Source organism: Anopheles moucheti, chromosome 2 (genome assembly GCF_943734755.1).
Source record: "Anopheles moucheti chromosome 2, idAnoMoucSN_F20_07, whole genome shotgun sequence".
In the NCBI taxonomy this organism is placed as follows: Eukaryota; Metazoa; Arthropoda; class Insecta; order Diptera; family Culicidae; genus Anopheles; species Anopheles moucheti.
This window is the reverse complement of record NC_069140.1, coordinates 56,816,996-56,840,913: the sequence shown is the minus strand read 5'-3', so window position 1 is coordinate 56,840,913 and position 23,918 is coordinate 56,816,996. Positions and strand designations below refer to the sequence as shown.

The 23,918-nt window shown below is 41.9% G+C and overlaps 1 protein-coding gene across 1 annotated transcript in view; it reads right to left on the bottom strand.

Moving 5' to 3' along the window:
• The window catches only part of LOC128301981 (metastasis-associated protein MTA1), a 43,534-nt gene extending 21,160 nt beyond the window's left edge, over positions 1-22,374 (bottom strand). The window contains exons 1-3 of the mRNA XM_053038679.1: positions 22,163-22,374; positions 17,135-18,414; positions 9,857-10,018 (exon numbers count right to left, since the gene is read on the bottom strand). Of these exons, the coding sequence (XP_052894639.1) occupies positions 9,857-10,018; positions 17,135-17,162 (190 nt within the window). The 5' untranslated portion in view covers positions 17,163-18,414; positions 22,163-22,374. The remainder of the gene's footprint in view (positions 1-9,856; positions 10,019-17,134; positions 18,415-22,162) is intronic.
• Between the last annotated feature and the right edge of the window lie 1,544 nt (positions 22,375-23,918).

Below are 23,918 nucleotides of genomic sequence, written 5' to 3'. Positions count from 1 at the left end.
TTGCGGGAAATATAGATTTGTCGGCTTCTTCGACGTCCTGGCTTTCAGGCACAGTGTAATATCGACACCCCGGAGGAATTTTGTAGTCAAAATTTACGTACGACTCATCGTCCATCACGATGCATGAGGATTGGCGACACAGCAGCTTGTCTTACAGCTTCCGAGCCCGATATTTAACGCATGTGGTCTGTCTTTAAATTCAATCTTGCCTTGGCACGTTGGGTGTTACTGTTTGATGTACCCAGTTTTTGAGCCACATCGCGAATGGAGTTTTCCTTTCTTTACTTGAACGCTTTTGCTATGTCCCAGGATTTCGGCCACTTTTCGGCGCATCCTCAAAGCTCGACTCCTCCCGATACTTTTAGATGGCGTTTCGTACGGATCCGATACTTACACCTTCCGATTTCGCTAATTGACTTGAGCGAAATGTTAGAAGTCGAGCACCATTTGTGCAGAATGCTTTTGCGCTTTTCGACGGAAATGCCTCACATTTCAACAGACGCTATTGAAAAAATAGTTTTAATGCACTAGCTAGTAGCTCTGAATGCAAACAATCAAGCATATCAAGAATCAGCTGCTTTACGCCATCCGTTTACTAGATACGTCATTTAGAAATCGTGCTTATACTTTCGGGGACACCCTTTACTACTCAACAAATATCCCAAGCAGAATTCAAATCGCAGTTGAAGCTTCTTTATTTGGTTTAATTATTCAAATTCAGACTATTCAAAACCTGCTAATGATCACAAACTAGCCTTTAACGACTCGCCTACGTAACGGATGCTTACCAAAGTATTGAGCAGGTGGCGTAAACCCTCGGGTTGAAGATAAACAAGGCAAAAACCAAGTTGATGGTGACACCATCAACAGCCCTGCTAACAAATCTGCTAATAATTTACGCATTTTACAGGATGGGCGTACAGGAGAGCTTTTGAAGTCGTCCAAAATTTCACCTATCTTGGGTTAAAAGTTAGTGTCGACACCAACACTGGTGATGAGACACACCAGCCAGCCGTGAGGAAACTTCTCTACTAAAAACACCTGTCGCGACGAACGAAGCTGCGGTAGGTCTATACAGTACTGATATAGTTCCAGTACTTACATACCCCTCTGAGGCATTTACTTTGTCCAAACTGACGACACCCTCTTAGCCACGTTCGCGGGGGAAGATTCTCCAAAGGATTTTTGGCCCCGTATATGTGGAAGGACAATGGAGGAGCCGCAACAATGACGAGCTATATGAGCTAGGATTAGACTCTTTAGGCTCCGGTGGGTTGGTCACGTCATGAGAATGACACCGGACGACCCAGCTCGTATAGTCCTTTTAGGTCTTCCAAATGGGCAGAGGAGTCGCAGGACGCCTAAATTAGGATGGAGTAAGGGCGATTGGCTGACGACGCCGCACAACCTTGAGCAGTTTGGAGGACTCCTGGAGAACTTCTCCTAAATATGATCGATAATGTTATTTTACAGCACTTCAATAATTGCAATAATCATTTACACCTGTGTGACATGGATCGTCTCATGGACGCATGAGTGACAAGGATGTAGGACAGAAATTTTAAAAAATAGTAATGTATTGTAAGAATTATTTCCTCTATTCAATTTTCATACTATTACCACAAGTGGATTGATGAAATTTGCACTATGTAAGGTACAATCGTCAAATAATTTGTTTTGAATATATTGAAGATCAATTATGAATGTATTATCATTTAATTTTAAGATTCGAATAGCTTTTGCTGCTATACTATCCCACATAATGATATACTGCACCTGCACTTACTGACAGTACAGTCCGTAGTGTGTGTGTTTGTGCATATTAGGCCATCATTCGTACACCTTTGTCCGAAATTTTAAACAATATTTCAAATAGAGACAACTACGACTTAACGCGTGATGCAGATAGCGGAACCCATATTGGTGCAGTTTAATCCCGTGCACCCGTCCCTGTCCCCAAAGTTAGCGCCCACTTTCCTACTCCGTTATTGCAAAATCAATAATCTCAACGCACAGAAACTAGAATCAAATAGATGCTTGCGCCCAAAAAGGGACCGAAAGGGAAGGTGCTACATTTAACGAAACTAACCGAAAATCGTCCCCATTCGATTCAGACGACGGTGCGTACCCGCCGTGCGTGTTCAAAGATCGTTTCGCTACGGTAGAGGACCTCTACCGCAAGCGCGGGCGGCGCACAGGTGACCGGACCTTCGTTTCATTTGCCTCACAGAACAACCACAAGGGGGGGAGAGTGCAATTCGGATGGTATTGGAGAAATAAATGCATCCGGGCACCGCTAGCCAGCTCAAACACGCATACACAGACATACACCGGCTCAAAGCGATTTCTCGTTCCAAAAGAAAAGCTCTCGCAACGATGCACCACCACCGTTCGTGCCTAGATAGCATTGAATGTAGTGCTTTAACGTGCAACTTCTATGTCGATGCTGCATAAGCATGTGTGTATGTGTACGCGGATTGCATTTCATACGCACGCACAATGGGGTCTAAACTTCTCCCCGGGTCACCGCATTTCCCAAAACGAGTCGCTCCTCCATTCGGCCGAGTCCGAGCAACACACTCGGCGGCACTGAAAACCAGCTGCTCTCTGAGTTGCGAGATGCATCAGCAGCTTTCTCTGCATCAGCGTAGGGTGATGCCCGTACGCTTCCGCGAAATCAATTCTAAATCAAACCCAAGCTTCCGGTTTGCGGGAGGAGAATGAGTGACCCACCCAACGCTTCCACCATCACACGGTGCGTACCCGGGGGGGGTGCGTAACAAGGGCAAGAGCTTATGTGCACCGAATCTCACTCACCTCATCCTCATACTTTTAGCGATTTTCTATACATATATGTACACGTGCCGTGCGTATCTTTATTGCACACCAGTGCATCCATTGGTGATGTGCAGCAGGCTCGGTGCAGCATCACAGCGGACATGCACATGGCACAGCGGAAAGAAGAACTCCATCCTCCATCCACAAACACCGAACCCCGGCCGGTGTGTGTCCAATCGGCCCACACGGAGGAAAGTTTAGTTAGTTTCACAGGCCTCCACCCACACACACACACACTCATCCCACCCGAAGAGCAGACGGGCGGAAGATTGCGCTTTTATATAAACATATTTTGTGTGGAAAACTTCCGAATTATATGTACAAACGGTCGGTGTTCTGTTCGATGCGGCGGTGCAACTTGAGCTAGGACGGTACAGAGAATGCCAGAACGATGCACATACGACGTACGACGCCCGCGAGAACGCTCGCACACACACACACACACACGCGTGCGTTACGTACAGCAGCCCACTGGAGCTCGCCCAGTGGATGGCGCATTTTGTCGGGAACGGGATGTTAAGGTTCCGCGTCCTACTACCATTTCACCATGAGGTGTATCACCAGTCACCAGCCAGGCCGTGTTGACGACGCGAGCCCCGGGAAAACTCGGAGAAAGGTTCCACAGCACTTGGTACAACGGTTTGTCGGTGTGACGGTACCCCCCCCCCACACACGGGAGTACAATGGAAGGGCGTCCGGTGCACATCTCACCCAACCCACCCACCGCCACCGGATGCTACGGAAGGACGGATGCAATTGAAGCAACATGAAAATCGCGCAACGTTCGCGCGGATGATGATGACGGTGGCACCAACCAGCGCAAAAGAAAGGATATTTTACTTTTGGAGTGCTCCAACGTCAGAACCAACCAACCAACCAACCGAACGACCGATTCATTGTGCGGCTGTGCTCGAGCAAAAGAGAACAGAACAGTTCAATTTGTTGCATCCTTCTGCTCTAAAAAACGGGGGACAACGAATTCACTGGGGGGCCGCCTCACCTTGAAGGATTGATTGGTACGTGTGGAGAATAAACCAATGCCGGATTAAAAATATATTTAAAGACCGAATTGTAGCGGAAATTTGCTGAACACTATTCTTGCCATTTTTAATTTAGAGCGTTATATATTGATATGCTGACGAAATCTGGAGACTCCTTGTCTATAGAATGCAGAACATTTTCATTGACACACGCGCCATGTGAGAAAAGAAAAAGACGATTAGCTTTGACAATGTGTGAACTGAGAAAACTTGACATGGATTCGCTTCTAATTCAAACATAAGCTCGAGAAAGGAGGAAAATCAAAATCATGAAAGATAGAACCTGTCTCTAAATGTTCCACTTTAATGTGCAATTTTGCACATAATGTAGGACATAGCTTTGTAGCTCCAACTCGAATACCTTGTAGATATCGTAATTAATTTAGACAAAATGATGTCATTAGTGTTGTACTTAATGATTTTTTCATTGAGTCGTTCAAATGAAAATTTTGAGAAGGGTCATTCAAATGAATCTTTTTAGAAGAATCATTCAAATGAACCTTTTGAGAAGAGTCATTTAGATTAATCTTTTTAGAAGAGTCATTCAGATTAATCTTTTTAGAAGAGTCATTCAGATTAATCTTTTTAGAAGAGGCAATCAGATTAATCTTTTTAGAAGAATCATTCAAACGAACCTTTTGAGAAAAGTCATGTAAATGAATCTTTAGTGGGGAATAATTCAAATGAACCTTTTGAGAAGTCATTTGAATGAATCTTTTGAGAAGAGTCATTCAAATGAATCTTTTGATATGATTCAATCAAAAGAATCTTTTGATATGACTCATTCAAAATAATCTTTTGAGAAAAAATCATTCAAATGAATATTTTTAGATGGAACAAATGATTCTTTTGAGAAGGGTCATTCAAATGAATCTTTTGAGATGTATCATTGAAATGACTCTTTCGAAAAAAGTCATTCAAATGAAGCTTTAGTGAGGAGTCATTCAAATCAGAACTTGACTCCCAAAAGATCCATGAATCCTTTGAGCAGTTGCTGGTTATGCCCTTTGAAGACCTAGATGGTGCGGGGGGGAAGCCATAAATCTTGAATGACTCATGAATCTTAGAAGACATCACTCTTCACATTCAGTCTACCAACATTCAACAATCTTTTAAATACAGATACAGATTTATTCATTAATTCAATATACAAAATCTGAATCAGATTCACCGAACTCTACGAGACTTACAAAAAATGACAATGCAATCAAAAAATGATACTATTACTATCGAAAGTTCTAAAAACTCTTCAATGCAGTGTCTCGCGTACCATACACGTTGATGACACCGGAATGAACACTGGCAACCAGCTCTGCAAACGGTATGACGACCGACGAGACCAGTACGTGAACGCGAAAATGCAATCCTGTGGCCGGGACGCGATCGATCAAAGCACGATGGAACACCAATACTCCGCACAGTGCCCGTGTGTAAACCGGGAGACGAGAGTTAACGAGAATTTTCGACCGTTTGCGGTTATCGAAGCCGTTAAGGAGTCACACAAAAGGGTTTCCCGGCTGGCTGGTTGGCTGGCTTTGACATGCATGCCACCCAAAGACGTAAACTACGGCAAACGGCAGGGCATCAGAGGTACACCGGGGGGAAAAGGCAGGAAAAAGCAGGAAGTAATATTTGAAACACATATTTGCACTAAATCTCGTATAATATAACGTGTGCCCACAGGGTCCGTTTGCTTCTTCCGGTTCGCCAGCTCGCCCTTCTTTTTCATTCTTCGCCGTGGTTAGTTCCGAACCGGCCGGTTCGGAGCGGAGCTTGCCTTTCACGCTGCTCCCAAAACTTTGTGCGCGGGGTGCTGACAACCGCAAGGTGAAACGATAGGACGAATGCAAATGTGCACATGTGCATGTATTTGTCCATTCAGGCAATGGCCGATAGGAAGAGGCTCCAAAATCTAGGCAAAACACAAACACGTTCTCGCATAACCCTTTTGCTAATGGCCACCAAGTTCGCCCGCAACGCACGCACTTTTCGATGCAAATTCGATCCGGGGGACCGGGGTTTACAGCTATAGTTATATATCCCGTCTGGTTCGGGTCCCACTCTTGCTCCCACTCTTTCTCTCTCTCCCACCCACACACACACACACACATACATTCATGCGCGTCCTGTGAATAAAATCCTTAGATCCATACTGAAAATTAAGTCCTTGTCGCATGAACAAGACACCCATTGGGGGGGAAGCGGGGAGAAGAAGATCGGGCTGGAGGATCGACGAATAAGCACCTGCACCGTGCATCCGGAATGTTGCATCCATCACCAACCCCATACACACACACACATACACGTGGTGTAGTTTTCCCGGGCAGCAAATCAACCTAAGCAAATGCACGATACACCTGGTTCGGGTCGGTCGATGGTGGCCGCTTCACCTAGAAAGGCATTTCTGACTAAGCGGAAAGCAGCAGCGTGCAGTTTTTGTACTGCCACCGTTGGCCCAGGAGATGATGCATCGTGCCATCCACCACGCGTACGGTTGGTGCATCCTTCCAGCATCATTAAAGATCCGAAATCGGATGATGATGCAGCAGTGGATGTGGAGCATGTAACAACGACGCTCGGCAAACCAGCACTCGGTGCGAATGGACGCGAACGGAACACGGGCGGTGGCGGACCGGAAGCATGGTACAAGGCTAATAATTAATTAAAACAAACCAACGGAAGCAGCAGCACAGCCCACAACAATGCCCCACATGGGGGGTGCTTGGGATCCTCCACCGGGAAGTGCAGCCATTTTGGCCAGGAAGAGTAGCGTGCAGGACGCGCACGGAGACAGCATACCATTGGTCGTCCGATCCGCATTAGCACTATGAAACGGGCAGGAGGAGCACACGGCCCAGCTAACGTGTAGCTGCTTTTCAACCCATCATCACCATAGCAACAGCTAACCCAAGAGTGTATGACGAGATTTTGTCGAAAAAAAAGTCGAAAACGACAGCAAACACAGTTGGTAGGCAGGCAACGAACGCTGCGTTGACTCTCAAAATGGAGTTCGGCCATGCAGTTAAACCCATGCATGGTAATTACATTCACTTAACTGTTCTCGATACAATTTGCAATTTCCTTATTGAATATTTTCAGATGAAGTGTGATAGAAGTTTGCTCGTTGCTAGAAAGTCATTGCAATTGGACAAAACTTTGCACGGAATCAATTGCCACCAACCAATGCACGAGAAAGAAGGAAAAATTCCACGTTTACCTCTAAACTTCATTTTTGTTTCTAGTGATTACCTACGCCAACCGTGAGGTTTGAACAATTTCAATTACAGTGAGGAGTGAGACCTTCAGGATGGAGAAGCTTCAATGAGTAGATAAGGTATTGAGGAAGCGCGCAGTTTTGTGTATAGTGGATGTCAAAGTTTTTGACACAACCTGCTCATCTGGAGGATCGGAGCTTGAAACAAATGACGGGAGAGGGCGCCACCAGCAAGGCAATAAAAAGGGCTGCATTCCAAGGATCGGGCCCGTTTTCTGTTGCAATCCATAAAGAAGAGTAATAAATTTTGAACGTCTCTAATTATAACGAGGCTGTTAAAAATCTACTTATAAAATCCGAATTTAAATCCGAACAGTGGATGAACGATGAAGAAGTGCTGTTAGTCAAATCATCAATAACATTTCGTTACAAAGTTGCATAGCAAATTATAAATGTTATTCTACGGTGTTGCACAATGTTTGTTCCATTTTTACGCATGTTTCACCACTATTCTTTGAACTTTAAAGAAGCAGTTTTAGTGAGAGACATTGTGAACCTTTTTATTTGCTCTATGTACTCCTCTAAACGCACTATACCTTAATACAGTCTTGCTAAGGACGCGCTGTCTATAGTACAATATTTACTTTGTTTAATATTAGAAATATTATAAGTATTGTTTAGTTATGCACTTTTGTGTTATATGCGTATTAATCACAAAAATAGTATGTTTAAAATGTTCAATTAGACTTAAGTCCGTTGCATAATACACAATACACAAAAAGGAATGTTTGTGGAGAAGTTTAATGCTTAATATTGCATATGCTGTTCATATCGTAAACCAACCAAGGCGCATTATAAAATGAATGAAACTTTTCAAAACACCAGAGATTAAGAGATTTCGGAGAAGTTAATTTCAGTAACGATTTTATACCCGCCTCATGTTCTATTCGGTACAGTACAGTGGCAATATAATTGAGCAGTCTTTTCCCGAGCTACGCAAATAATCCGTGCCAGCGAAATTCGCGAACTTGAATTTCCTTTATAATATCGTTTATATTTAAAATTCAAGGATCGATTAATTCTTTCTACGCTACGAAGCACATTGATCATTGTTATTTTTTCGTTCATTTCCACAACTAGAGTATATATTTACCAAAATGCTGTATTTATAATACCAAAATGTAACAAAAAAAATTTCAAATTTGACAAATGAAAAATTGAATTTCACTCTCGAGTGTCGCGTAACTCGAGAAAATGCTGTACATACTTCAAATGAGCAAATCAACCGAATTTCTTGAGAAATTGTAATGAAAATATCATGTATAATCTCAATTATTTTTAAATTAACTTGAAATAAGAGATCATAAATTAATGAACCAAACCTTTTCCATTGAAATTTGTTAACAGTTCTAGAGTATACGAAATATGAGCCTCCCAATTCAGGAAAATACTTTGACAAATAGACATTCGTCGTGCAGCGGGTCGCAACTTTTATTAGTAATAGAATTAAAGACTAATAGGATTGATCCACATAAATAGATTGCGTCAAATGGATAAAAAACTGATCAAGTATAACGTTAATCCCGATAATGACAATTTGTAAAATATTTTGGAACTTTTTCATTAAATCTATATTACAACCTTTAAAAATATTTCTTGGAGGAGATAGATGATGATATTTAATAGCATGACATACCAACATATTTCGAGTTTTTTTTTCGGCTGGTTTCACAAGTAATTCGTATTCAAAGAACATGAATAAGTTGAATGATGGATATTTTCGTTTGGAATTTTCACTCATCAAAAGTAGCGCTCATTAACGAATCTAACAATCAATATTTCGCTATTCATTTTTGTTTATCTTTCAATTGATTGGATTTATCTATCCTTTCCCTTTATACTATCGATATCATCATCGTTAGCAAATAAGCACTGAGAACAACGTGCAACGTTGTTGTCGCAATGCAGGTTATAATACCGAACATGAGACCGTACAGTAAAAGGCTCATTATGTGCAGATTATTACGGTTTCTTTTCCGGCGTTCTGAACTCTCGATTATGCTGACATATGCAATGCTGATATTAGAAATTAATGTTCAAATCAGATTTCCTGTACTGTAGGTTTACCTTTTATAACAACATTTTAACCGATATAACCGATAAACGAACATCATCATAATGAGTCTCCGGTATATATTACCCTAGCGATATTATGGAACTGGAATGCTTTTATATATGTTATATGTTTGATGTCGAAGTGTACAAGAAAGATCAACAAATTACACATTCGTTTCATTTCACATCAACCCATAACGGTACACCCAGCAGTGCTCAGTAGAAGTTCACTACTTCCCAGGGCGCCGAAGCTTAAAAACTTTATTTTTTGAAGAATTTATCTTAAAGAAAGACCATATAAATTAAGATATCCACGCAATTCGTTAAGCGATTTCAGATTTCCGTACCCTAGCACCACAAAGAAAAAGACATTTGCTAATTAAATTAAATATTAAATAATTGTATTCGATGCCACATATTGTTGCCGATGCCGCAAAAAACTTGCCACCAGCCGCTTCATCGATCGATTGACGATGTTTTGCATCACAGAGCATGGAACGTGACCAAGCTCACGATGTCGATACTCACATTTTTTCACAAACATTCATTCAAACCCGTTGAACTAGTTACTTAATTCTTCTTCCAGATCAATAATTGACTTTGTTTAGGGCAAAGTGGGTATTGAAAACACAAAACTACTATTACTTACTCTGGTGCTTATCGGCTAATTGCACGAGCGGTGTCGGAAGATCCCTTCGCCTGTAGAAGCACATCACTTTCGCTTCAACGTTGCCGTTCGGTGTTTTGTTCAACTCATCGATGCGCCGAATCTGGAACGGTGTCGTAGATGATGTCTCCACGTAGACATAGTCTGCCAATAATAGAAAGGGAAAAAGATCAACATTACAAACACATTTCACTTCATTTCAAACGATACAAAGCGTCAAATTTCTCGGTCGCATACAACGTAGAACGCTACGCAGCAGATGTATGCTCGTTTATGTCAATATTTAGTTATCCTTTTGGCATTAATGTAATAGAAAACCCTTTCATCTGCGTTGTCAAATAACCTCTCGGTAGAATGAAGAAAGAATCGAAAGGTACGCCCATAACGAGTTCTGGAGTTCAAATCATGAACCTTAACATTTATTCATCTGCTTTTTTCTTGCTCTGAGTTCAAAGAATCTCTCACAAATTGTTTCCTAGCGATATCATCTAAATGAATCTTTAAAAGATATTCAATGACAAAAATAATACGTAGGGAATAAATCATTACCTGTGCTTCTACCTTACATTAATCAGAAAATTCTATTTTAAAATTATTTACATAACAAGCTTCAGAAATGTCAATTTTTGTACATCGATATGATATTGTTATCCTATTTATTCACAATTCTCGAGGTTCTTAGACAAAATTTACCCTCGCAATTAAATAAGAGTTATAATTAAACTTATTGTCCAACTGTTACGCAGAACGAGCTAGCGCAGGTAAAATGGCGTTGTTTATTTATTCATCACCATCCAACAAATCTACGCCTACCCCCACATGGATGATGCTAGCACCGTTGTTGGTGTATCATAATTATTCATAAACATGGCGACAAAACTGGGTGCTTTTAATGTGACAATCTCACGATAATGCTTATTTTCGATTGTACAGTACCACCGCCGACCAAATTCACGACCCAAGCTATAACCGACCTTAGCGAGTTCTTGTTTGATAGTCTTTAGTAAATTTACACAGAAATAGCACAGACCCCAAATAGCTTCTCTAAACAAACAAAGAGTCTTTACATGGTGGAAAGTATTGAACCAATATTATTCAGATATATTAGCTTTATAAAAGGGCCGCTGCTAGAGAGCTTATGATAATGAACACAGCTCCAAATTTATCCTCTTTTCGAGTGAAGCGCATCCAATACTAAATTCGAAATACTAATTCCTTAACTTCTAGTACAAGGTGAAACTTGCCGTCTCCTTAAAATAGCCTGAAATCATCATCACTATTTTCTAAACAACACTAATCGGTTTAAAGATACATTGTATTGATTTTTTTCCTTTTTTGAGGTTCTCATAGTTTAGATGATATTCTGACGTCAATGAATTTATTTATTATAATATTCGAATAGTACTACAAATTGCACATTTTTCTATTTGTGCTTTTTTATATAACTTTAAAAAAGGGTCGACGACAATAATGTTACATTTACATCACGATCACGATGCATTCACGTAATAATAGAAATGTGAAACAAATTCTTGCATATTGCGACCACAGGGGTAACGTTCTTATAATTGTTAAATTATGATAATTCACGCCGTTTTCGCCTCACATATAGACAAAGAACCAAGGTTGATTCCATTTTTGCATATTTCTGCCATTACAGAACAATAAATAACCATTCTAGAGTCGGGGGGAAAAAAAACCGATGAAAAACTGTTTGCAGGATCTTTTCACAAGGTTGTGAATTTGATAAAACTCATTACTCATACTGAAACCGAATGCTCACGTTGTGTGCGCACAATAATAATGCTAAAACATCTCACCCAAAAGGTGCTGATATTGTTCACGCGTTTGGGCGCGCTTGGAACAGCGTAGCGGTAGCATTAAAGAATCAACTGCCAAAAGCGGCAAACGTTAGTACAATATGAAACTTTCTGCACAGACAGCATAACTGACTGGTGCCGCGACAAGCAGAAAATAGAACATCGAACTCCATCGAACAGAACTGGAGCAACCATTAAACAGCCACCGCCTATCACAACATGCCTGGTGGCTTTCCACCATTTCCATCCATGCAGCATTTGTCCGACCCGGGACACTCTCCCTTTCCTTGCCCATTCGCATTCGCTTTTAAGCTGATGGCGCACAAGCCTAAAAATCAACCAATACACGACCGATGGCGCACGTTAGAAAGTGCAAATCAAGGTATGATTTTGTTGGGGTTTTTTTCTTTTGTTTTTATTCGCGAAAGTCAAACAACGAAAAAAGCCGCAACGTGTACGAGAATGTGCTTGCGTAATAACCAACCATCAACGCCGCAACCCAACCACACTTGTCTCTTTTGGTTGGGTTCCTCTATTAGACCTACGATATACACGGTCACTTTATTTTGTAACTGCCGTAACTGTACCGTGCGAGTGTTACGTTGTTCCCCCACCTGGCCAACCTGGCCAACGAACACAGAAACAAACAATCCCTCAGCACGCACCACACATTGACTACTACCCCGCGCGCTCTTCCAGCACCCAAATTATAGCGACCAAAGACCATAAAAAATATTAAAAAGCCTTAATGGGGGCTAACAAAAATCATGCTGCGAATCGAAAAAATACAATTTAAACGCACTAAAACATAAAAAGATTCAAACAATATTTTTCCATTATTAAAATGTTACCCCGAACGGACAGTAAAGCACACTTAGAAAATTAAAATCAATGCAAAAACGGTTCAATTTCTTCTTCGTTCGCGATCATTTCACACGTTGTGTTGTGTGCGAACTTCTATTCGTCACACGCGGAACACACATTTTGGGCGTCCACCAGGGTGGGGGGTCACAACAGGAAAGAGGAAAACGAAACCTTCTGCTAGTTTTCCAACGACTTTCTTCCACACCGGCAGTGGGGCTGCTGGTATGTTGGCAAGATTTGGGAATTCAATCGCGGGGATGCGCGCCAAGAAGACGATAAAACAAACGTGAAAACGAACCCAATTTCCCAGCCGGGACGATGAACTCAGCCGAACTGTGCTCTACGCTAATGATCATCCTTCAACCATTCGGAATTACATTCTATCTATCTTATCTGCGGGATTCGTCTGTTTGACTAAGCCGCTCTCTGTTCGCCGCGTCCGGCCATCCGGCCGTGATGATTACGGCAAAGCAGCTCAAATCTTTACACTATGAAAGATAGATAGATGTACATTATTTGTATACTAGCCGTGTGAATGCCGCCGTAAATTACGCACCATCTCCAGCAAGAATGATCTTCTACCCACCATAATGAGCTTCATCATTGTAAGTACGGAGAGGAAGGAATCTTCGACGGTAAACTAGAAACTAAATGCATAAAGGAGACAATTTATCGGAAAAATTTCCAAACACAAAAGTTGGCCCCAAAAGTAACGATGTGAACGATATATATATATTAAGCGGAATTGGAAGTATGCTGTGTGTTTCGAAATGACTGCAATATTAGCATTTTCCCAACTCCTACATCCCATTCGGTCTCAAATCGTTGCTTTCTTCCTGCAGTCTTCTTTACCGATTCGTCTCTTCGTGCTGTTGTATGTCTCGCTATCTTGCTTTACCGATGTTCCTTCCTTCCTTTTGCCCATATCAGAGAAACCCCTGTTGCAGGAAAGTTGTTGACCCTGAACCGAATGGGAAGCACAGTAAGCAAGTCACGCAGGAAAAGAACATGCGGTAGTTCCAAAAAATCGAAACAGGCAACGAAGTGCAAAAAAAAAAAACAACCAAACCCCAAACGAAGATGGAAAGGCAAACGCGACGGAATAAAACGGCCTGCTTTTTCCTACTTTCAGGCGGCCATCGGTGGTGGTTACGGCATCTCTAAGCCGGAGCCCTTTGCCGTACCCGTGCAACACCACCGTGGCCATTCTTGAGCATTACCATTGACCGAGCGGTCATGACAGACAGAGAGCAAAGCAAAGATACGATAATGTGGATAAACTCTGCCTATTTCAGGTGTGCGAGCATTCGAGCGTAGATATATCACGTAACGCGAAGAAGGTACTATTAGGTTCACTCTTTGCTGTATAGCACTCTCCTTTTGAAGATCATTAAATGGGTTTGAAGATCATTAAAAAAAACTAACATCGATCGACTACTATTACAACCAGACAACATCGATGAGTTCTCACCATATCTTCTGATGAGCTGTATCCTTAATACTTTTAGATTCCAAATGGAAATGATCTTCGATTTAAGATCGACTCCTTCGCTTAACAATTTTATCGATAACGGGGCAGGTCATAGGGGGCAGAGTTGAAAAGCTCCTTATTCTTATTTGGTTGCTAGCTTTAGTTTTCAGTCAGTATCTGTCAAATTATTCAGGTGCCGGACTGTACCATTGTGTACAGATTCGCCAAGGACATAGCAGTTTGCCATAACGAATGACATAAGGGATCATTTTTCCGAAACCACAACTTGAGAAAAATCGATTAAAGTTTACAGATTTTACTTTAAATTCAATCTATTTTAATAAAAAAAAAACAGATTTAGAGCACGATTACAGCCAATAACGGTTTGCAACGTTGGGCCTTGACATTGTCAAATAACGATTGTATTATTCAGCAGGCATAATCAGGCAAACCACCAAGGGGATCGTGATGAGCAATAAAAACCCCATGTCAAGGTTGCCGTTGTTGGAGGCACCTAATGTAAAAGATATCCAGGGTTAAAGATGGTTCTAGAAAATAGATTACCAAAAGAAGGAAATTTACGTTAACAAAAGCAGGAAGAGCACCGCTCGGTTAGTTGAGTGTATGAAAGAGTAAAAGGGAAATGGTCTAAAGTATCGGACCCTAGTTTAGAACCATTCGTTTAACGCAAAACTTGTTTTGGACTAGCTGCAAATGCTTTCTCAACATATATAGGCATAAAATTACTAAAATTTCAGATATATTCTTCAGAGGGCTTCAGATGTAATTATTTTAGACCAGGAAAACTGTTTTTTTCTTATTTTGGATTGCGCCTCAGGAGATCGTGACAGACAATGGCCTACCATTTATTTCCGAAGTTTTTGAACCGCTTTCAAAAGTGAGAGGAATGAAGGTATCAAAAACCCCTCCGTATCACCTCAAAGAGGAGAATGATTAGTCGGTTTTGCGTGAGAGAGCTTCCAGAACAGCAAAGGAAGTTATGAAAAAATCATGATTGATTAGAATGTAACACATCTACCATTAACAAACAAAATTAATAGTTTTATAGAAATACACCATGTACTGTAGCTAAAGTTCTCTCCAGTCTCGCGAATATTTAATTATGTACCTACCACTATCACGAATTCAATGAAACCCAGAAAGGAAACGACACTGACTAAAGAAACAATACAACGTAATAATCCAGTTCTGATATCCTCTGATATGATCAGTTCTGAAGTTATACAATGAACCTTGTATAGGGTAGAATTTAAAGAAAGACAATAAGGGCTTTTGTATAAACCATTTTAAGGAATTATTTAGATGGATTACGGAATCATTTTGAAAAAACTTGAATCAATTACAATGGTACACACACACACTCCAACCAGTTTATAGGAAATATTACAAATTAGAGCTCCCACCAATTGGGAAGCGAGCAATCTTCCTCATCGCCCATTCGATGATCAGAGAGATTAAGTGGACAACCACCAATTCCCAGATAAGAAATTTAAATTTGGCGGGCAGAATGTGAAGTTCAACTAATTTGTAAATTTCGTATGTAACAATAGTAGTGCCACAAACGATCTGTACGGTCGATCGCTAGTAGCCCCGAAAAGTCCTTGCTACGAGGGAAATGTTTCATGAACCTGATACAATGCCCAAGTTACGCAAATATGCTCTCTTAGTTTCCTGTCAAACGTTCAATTGTTTAATAGATCGGAAAATAAATCGCTTAACTTTTCAGTTGTCAACTCTATTGGCTGTTCCTCGGTGAGTTTGTTCACATTCCTCTATTCCACCTTTTTCTCTTACTCCACAGGCACAACAACCTCCTGAGCTCTTGTTCTGCCATTTGTGGCTTGCTTGACATGTTTTACCTCTAGCAGGATAGTGAGTGTTACGTCCAAGGGAATTGGTCCAGATGGGATTTTGAATCGGTTCTGTCGTGTGAAAACCAACGTAATTATTTATCGGAGAGGGACTCTGCTATCTCCTATAACTTTGATGCATTCCATTTCCAGTCTTTCGAAGGACCTTTCAAAGGCAAATTCAGTCCACACCTTCTTCCACGCAGAGTCATATCACTAATTCGTGTGCAAACCAAGATGTAAAAGAGATCATTCTAAAATTTTTGAAGCAAGGAGATTCCTAATTCCGTCCCGTTGTATCAAAACAAGGATGGCAAGCAGACAGACTGAAGTATAGACTGAAGTGGGAAAAGCTTTTAGGTGGCAGTCATACGTAATCGACTGCTTGTACCTCAAGCACCTCATTTGATACCTCATTTTGGTCGTATCTTAAGGCAAAATGTAGCTCGTTCTGCGATTCGCATCTACTAATTTTGACATCTATGGACACTAATATGTCGAGGTACCACCGAATAGTTTTACGTAGTTCCTATTCTTCTCTCGATAGAACTATCTATCAAATCCCATTCAGACAGTTCTCTACAGCTACTGCTAAGCAAAGGTTGGGTCGCAAAATGAAAATGGAACCCTTTTTTGTCCGACAATTGGCATCGAAAAATCATTATTTAGCTTAAAATGTTACCGTTGAAAAACGAATCCCTTTACGATGAGAAGGTTATAATATTGTTGGCTAAAATAATCACTTTTCATTAATAACCGTGTGAAGCCAGAGTTTAGCATCTCTTCCACTCCGACATTTAAACGATCGAGTACTCTAATTTTATAACACAATCGTGCACCGGGGCTCTAGTTTCTCCAAGTCCACTTACCCGTGTTTGCGATTGCTCTTAGACGGGGCATTGAACGGACCAAAAAAAAAAGATGAAATTGTATCGAGATTTTGAGACAAATCGCTGAAGCGATTGCACATTGCGTGAAACAAGACACATATATGCATCAGACAGCATACGAAATTGCTTCTATTTATACTCCCTTTCCGTTCTTGTCTGTCTGTAATTGGCAGCAGTGATTGATCTCTAAAGCGATCAGTGAATCAGGATAATAAGTGAGGCAGAAAATACTTCAGATAAACGGTATGCAATACAAAAAAAATCAAGTTCACTAAATACTTTATACTGCAAACAAAAACAATCGTCAAATCGGTACCCAATTTAAAGCATTTGAATTTGCTTACCTCCGACACGATACATGTTGGTTGTCATAGTTGCTGATGGTTGTTTAGCGATACCTTTTTGCAAAACCACACTCACACACGCACACTGGCGCCTTAAAAAAAGGCGCTTGTCAAGGAAGATCCTACACGAACACCGCGATGCTAAGTCTTCCTGTCGAATGAGATTAGTTCTTTTGACGTTATCACTTTTTCCGCACAACAGAGCTGCGGCAGCTTCCTTGGGTACTTTCTTCGGTACAATTTATGCTCTTCTTACTGCATAGCTGCATACACCATATACCATATCACGTCCCTTAAACCCTGATATCACCTCTGCTTTTTTGCCGACTGCCGTACTTTTGCGGGTTATGCGTCCTTCTATGTACACCTTTACAGGAATGGGAAATTCTTTCACACATTCACACAACGCCGCTAACGAGAAAGGTGACTCAAACGACAAAAATCGTGCAGCTTTTTCACATCATTACCCTCTTGCTCACTTGCTCTCCCTCTCTATCTCTCTCTCTCTCACACTCTCTCTTTATCCCGTGAACATAAACAATGCACCTTTTACTTTGCTGCTTCCACACAACGCACTGCTGACAGCGGCAAACGCACATACACACTCTCACTCACGCGTAAACAAGCACGAGCGCATACACGCTGGTGCCGACACACTCCCGCGCACACGAGACACCCTACGCGAAAGGTGTGTACTAGATCTTTTGCTGCTATGACCGGCTGTGTACTTAATTTACGCTTAATTTCTAGTGATCCAAAATAAACTGGCGCCGCCTGGCGATCCCTTCTTTCTTCGGCGGCATAAGAAACAATTGAGACCGCAGAACCACGCGCAAACGATACGCCGGGGTATTCAAATAAGAAATTCACACATACACACGCACGCGCACGTATCGTAGCACCAGTCAAACACACGCACGCACTCTCACTGCTTCCGCCGCGTCCGTCGCAGTTGTTTACTCTTCACGTGTTCGCTCTCTTCTTGCTGCTGCTGTTTTTGGCCACTGTGACGTTTCTTCAGATAACATCGATAGTGTGATCAGTTATTCCTCTTCCTACACACACACTCACGCATTAGCACAGGCATGTGCAAGAAGCTAAAATAATTTGATCCGCTGGCATTGACTGTACACTACTGGGCATCAATGGTATTGTGACCGGTTGGTGGTCTTGGGAACAGTTTTCCGACGAACAATGCTCCTCAACAGAGTTATCCCAAACGGCACACACTATCACACACATATACGTTTCCGTCCCGTTGTCCTTTGCGTGCACTGCTTCTGCAATGAGGAACAAAACACGTTACAAATATCTCAAATGTATTTTCTAAATAGAAATTATTTTAGAAAAAACCTCCATCTTGGGTTCTACCTCCATACTCTACAAAATTTAATTACTAAACGGTGGTATACTTTCCATTAACAAAAATTCTTAATACTAAATTCTGCATAAACACCTCACTAGCTAAACTAATTATCCAATCCATTAAGACAGTACAGTCGATAATCTACAACATAGCTGATTATATATCGAATGCTCAGAACCACCCTATAGCAGGGCAGAGACTATTTGGAGTTTGGATACTTCAAGTTATAGATGCCGAACCGTCAGGCATAAGCAGATCAAGTCCGACCGAGCAAAGTTCATTAAAGGTGTTGCGACGAAGCGTTCATCGTCCCTGGCGTTGCGACACCCCTGTCGATCGGTGATAGGACTAAATGATCGCAACCCCGGGGAAATAAGAGTAGAACAAATTAAGCACTAAGCCAAGAAGGCTTAAGATCAAGAAGAACATAAGAGACGAAAGAAAGCAGTGGAGACGAGCGAAGGTAAAGCGAACTAGCTATGCCAATCAGTTTCAGAACCCACGCTACAAGATGTGAGCAGAAAAAAGGTTAATGAACACCACCACCACAAGAAGGGTGAGATTCAGTACACCAAAGATCTTATATCGAATCTCACCAGGACCGGTTGTTCCTCCGTAGGACTTTTGCAGACTGTACAGGTCGTCAAATACAGGGCAAAACGCTCATAACGAGTTTAGTTCATTTCAATTCGCTCGATATGCGGGTGGTTCAAGTCCATAAAATTTCTATGCAAAGATAAGTAAACCGCTCTACAAAGAAACGATGCTTAAGTGCATATAATTTGTTCTTCGTTTCATCAGATACTCTCTACATTGAGTCTTGATCGTTGCAATAAAATTATGTTCGACATGGCCTAATGATCAATTAATTAATGTAGGTAATCTAATATTGATGAATAAACATTCATTCATTCGCAGAATCGCCGTATCTTCAGAATGTTTGATAACAACAGCCTAGGCTTGCAACCTGAATGCCTGAAGAAGTTTGAGGATTGGTTTGACATCACCAATCCTGATCCCTGAATTCCCGATTTTGGGAATAGGGATCATTTTTCCGGAACCACAATTTGGGAAAAATGGATTGAAGTTCAGAAATTTAAATGGCCAGGAAAACAATTTAATCCTTTCTTTCTAGGTTGAATTTGACTTGCCATTTGTATGGATAACTGAAGGAGGATAAGATTGGAAACGTCAAAACGCATACAAAAAAAACTGGCTTAGGGTATGATTCCGTCCATTGCAGTTTCCAATTGCTTTATAAGAATCCAACAGCGCAACGATTAATTCACAGCATCTCTTCAAAATTCTTTATGAGAGGATTACCTGTATCAGTGCGCAATGTATGACTGAACAGCACTACCTAGTCGTCTTGGTAGCAAAATGACCGTTGTAAGTCCAAGTCTCAGACTAGCATGGGGCTTGAATTAAAATAATTCCTTCTCAATTCATTTTTACATTTCCAAACAGCATCTCGATGTTGATCTAATTGATGGAAGCAATGTGCCACGCTCCGTTACATCACACCCGGCGACAACTCTTCATCATCAATATCCATATCCCTTCACTCCACGCGCGACGACGACCACCAACCCGCGGAACGACGATGGTGAATGTAAGGCTATCTTAACTCTTCTCCGTTGCCGTCTTTCGCATTCCGTACTCTTACTCAGTACTACTCTTCCTTGCTACTTCGCCCCCTGTGGCCGTGTATCCAGGATGCTATCACACCTCTCTTCAAACCCCGGTCGGACACCGCATCGAGAAAAAAAAACAAACTTCCATCTCAGTAGCGGCACGTTTTCTTCCTCCTCTTTTCTCTCTGCCTCCAGCGCATCCATCTCGCACAAGGAGCGAATCGCGCGACCCGATGGACGCGCATGAAGTGACAGACCGTGCGTGTTGCACACACGCACACGACCCATACACGCTACGCAACGCTAAAGGTGCGTTTCGAAAGCAAACGAAACAAAATGAAACGCCGGATAACGGTGATAACTGGAATTGTCTTCAATGGTGACATTTTACCACAGAGTTCCAAGTTCTTCAGCATGCACACATGCTCACAAACGCACATTCTTCCGTTACATCGCGGGGAGCAGCAGCAGCTGAAACAATTTTGCACATTTTGCCCCACAGCATCGTCCCCTTCGGTGCATGAAGTTTTGCTTATCAACTCGCTTCTTCTACTTATTCTGCATATGCTGCTTCACTGGCTGCTTTCACACCCCTGCGCTCTTTCGCCCTCTGTGCATGCATGTGTGTATATCCACCGATCAATTTCTCGCGACATTTTCGCACACACGAAGAGCGACACTGTGCACTATTATTGAACCTTGCTCTTCATGCGTGCATAACTACCGTGTGTGCGCGTGTGTGTCTGTGCCTGTGCACAACGTGTGCTCGAAATGGAGCCCTAGCGCGCTGTTTCAGGAAAGCACACCAAACAACAAAAAAAAGGCATACATCATGTATGCCAGCAACACCCCACCTCATCCGAAGAAGACCGGCCTCGACAGTTGCGCGATAAGGGATTTTTAAGGTTACGTTTTGCTGCTCCTTTCGCTGCCCTTGTCTAGTCTTCGCATCTGCTAATCATCCGCTTCCTCGCTTCCTGCTTTCACCGATCTGCCTTCTCACTCTGCTTCGCTTTCTCGCGCTTTACGCCTTTGCCGTACCGACACCGGAGGAGGGAGGGAACTCACTAAAAAAAAAACGCCATGGCTACACTTGAAACAACGCGTACGCACGCACTTGCTTGCTATGTCGCGATGCTCTCTTTTTCAGAGCAATTCGTCGTCTTCTCATTGCCCCTTCGTTGTTGATGGCTATGGCTACTGAGAGCTACACAAAAAATCGCACTGAATTAATCGACGGTCCCGCCGCCGAATGTGTCGAGAATCAGCCAACCGAAACGCGAACATAGAACCTTCGACTTTCCTCTTCGCATCCGGTTACTCAACTCTCCCCTTCCCCTTCCCTGCCTACACCAAACCCTTCACACTTGCGCGGGACATATTTCTCCATGTGTTCCCTTCCGTATTGGCTTGTAAGCGTACTGTGAATTTATGAGCATTGATTATGCTACTAAGAAAATCCGTCGCTTTTGGCTTTTCGATTCAACCCATTAATGCGCTATCGCAATTGGCGCACACACACACACACACGCAAACACTATGCACATCGAGCGACCATCGACCGAGGGATGAACGATTGATACTATTTTATTCGATTCGAGGAAAGGTACCACAATTGTCATCGGAATTCACACGGTTCCTTAACGCGTTATTTCTTTGTCGAATTCACATGCTACGAACACGAAGCCCAGCTAGGTAGGTAGAACAAGCCTCCGCCACCCACCACACATTACCGTTCTTTATGATAATACGAATCCATTTCAACCGTGGCGAAAGCGTCCACCGTTCCGTCCTGCACCCTTCTGCAATTCTTCCTCCTAACAACCAATCGAACGAAACGATGGTATTCTCGAATTCCGGACACACTTCCGGTAAACACACACACGCACACACACTGTGGCACCGATATCAACGTAGCCGGTTGATTCGCACGCAAGCAACGTCATTTTTTCGATCGGGAAAAAGTCACAACTTAAACAAAAATCTACAGGAATGAACCACGGAACAACGGTATGATGGAAGTGCTACCTCAGGGCAGGAAAAATACCGGGCATGAATTTGTTCACGCACGCACGGCTCCACCACTCAACGCAACTGGACCCGGTTGCTGATCACCAACGCCAACCAGTCGGCCCACAGTATATTCCACCGCACAGCACTTGTCCAGCGAAACCCCGCGTACTTTTTTTAATTGTTTTTCTGCAGCACGCACGGCAGGACGCGTCGTTCGCTTTTTCCAAGCTCCGCCATTTTGATTCACGGGTAAGGTGAAACTGGCCCAACCAGCAAAATTTGCTTTGACATGACGTTTTCGAACACGACTGTTCGCCGCTCCCCAAGCAACAGAATCGATGCCGTCAGTTTTGTTCCGACACTTTCGAACATCGACATTCGATTCATAGAAAATGACGCACATATTTTGAATTTACTATCGACGCACACTTCGTAATTTCTCTTCAGTTGTGTTGTGGAAAACCTAATCCAGAAAATATTCTACAATACTTTACATTAAGTTAACAGTACTTTTTAGGTTAATTAAATATAGGAAACGTACTCTGTTGGTTTCAAATGAGCCTGTATTTTATTGGTCTATTTCAGCTATTTCGGTTCGGTTATATGGTTACGCAACAGAACTATGGGCTGTACACAAACTTCTAAGTGTATCCAACAGGACTTTATCTCCTAGAGATAGACGTCGAGAACCACATACTAAATTTAGTCTCCGGTAAATATAAATTCGGTACTGTTTAAATTCGACTGGTGCGGTGTTCCAAATCACTCTTAATTAGTTGATAAGAATCTCTCAGTCCTTCGTTAACCGGCTCGGGAACGATCGGAGATGATATTAATAATCTTATCACTTGCAATGGTGTCTTGCCAAATAGCGACAGGAATTATTACCTCAAAACTTCTTAGTACGCCATATACGGTTGTACATATGAAAATACCAAAAATGCAGTAATGCTCCTAGAATAGAGCAATAGAATACGATTGGTTTTGCCTCAAGTCGATAAAGGTTTCTGGAACGCGATCAACTACGATCCATAGATAGATTTAATGTGCTGCGAATGTTTTCGTAATCGTTTGCCGTGATTTTAAGAACCGCCATCTTAAATTGGTTTGTAGTGATGATCTCACATTCATTGATGATCGACATTATATAGAACCAGACAAAATGTTGAAATTCAAATTCGGAAAGCTAAGAATTCACAAAGTATTGTCCAAGGCGTCGGTTAGATTGTTTACCAGGGTTTGGACTAAATTAACGTAAGGCTGGTGCACTGTCCTGCTGGAGCCTTCGGACACTTGAGGTAACCCCCTTCTCCAAAATATCAGATTGTTGGCTTATAAAAAAAAATATATTTAGTTTTGGTTTACAAACAAGTTTTTGTGAACCAAGGTTCTTTCGAATTTTATTGGATACCATCCCATAAACCCATTTTACGATTAATCACAAACACCCGTCATGCTTTTCATTTCACTTTTTTATTTTGTATGCTTTTCTGTTTTTATTTATAATCGCTTGATAATAATAATTGTAGCTCACTTATATCGATACTATGTAAAATGTGAGGAAAAATGAAATACTGTACAACTACTGCTGCTTTGTCTAAAGAAACAAAACTGTTCGTTTCCGTTTCCAAACACGACGTGCTGCTCACCGTAAGGATTAATTCTCCTGTTTCACCGAAACTCATATACACCCGGTATGGTTTCACTGTCCTTTCCTGCTTCTGTGTAGTTGTGCTGAGTAGTATGCCTGTGATCGCCCAGGGTGAACGAA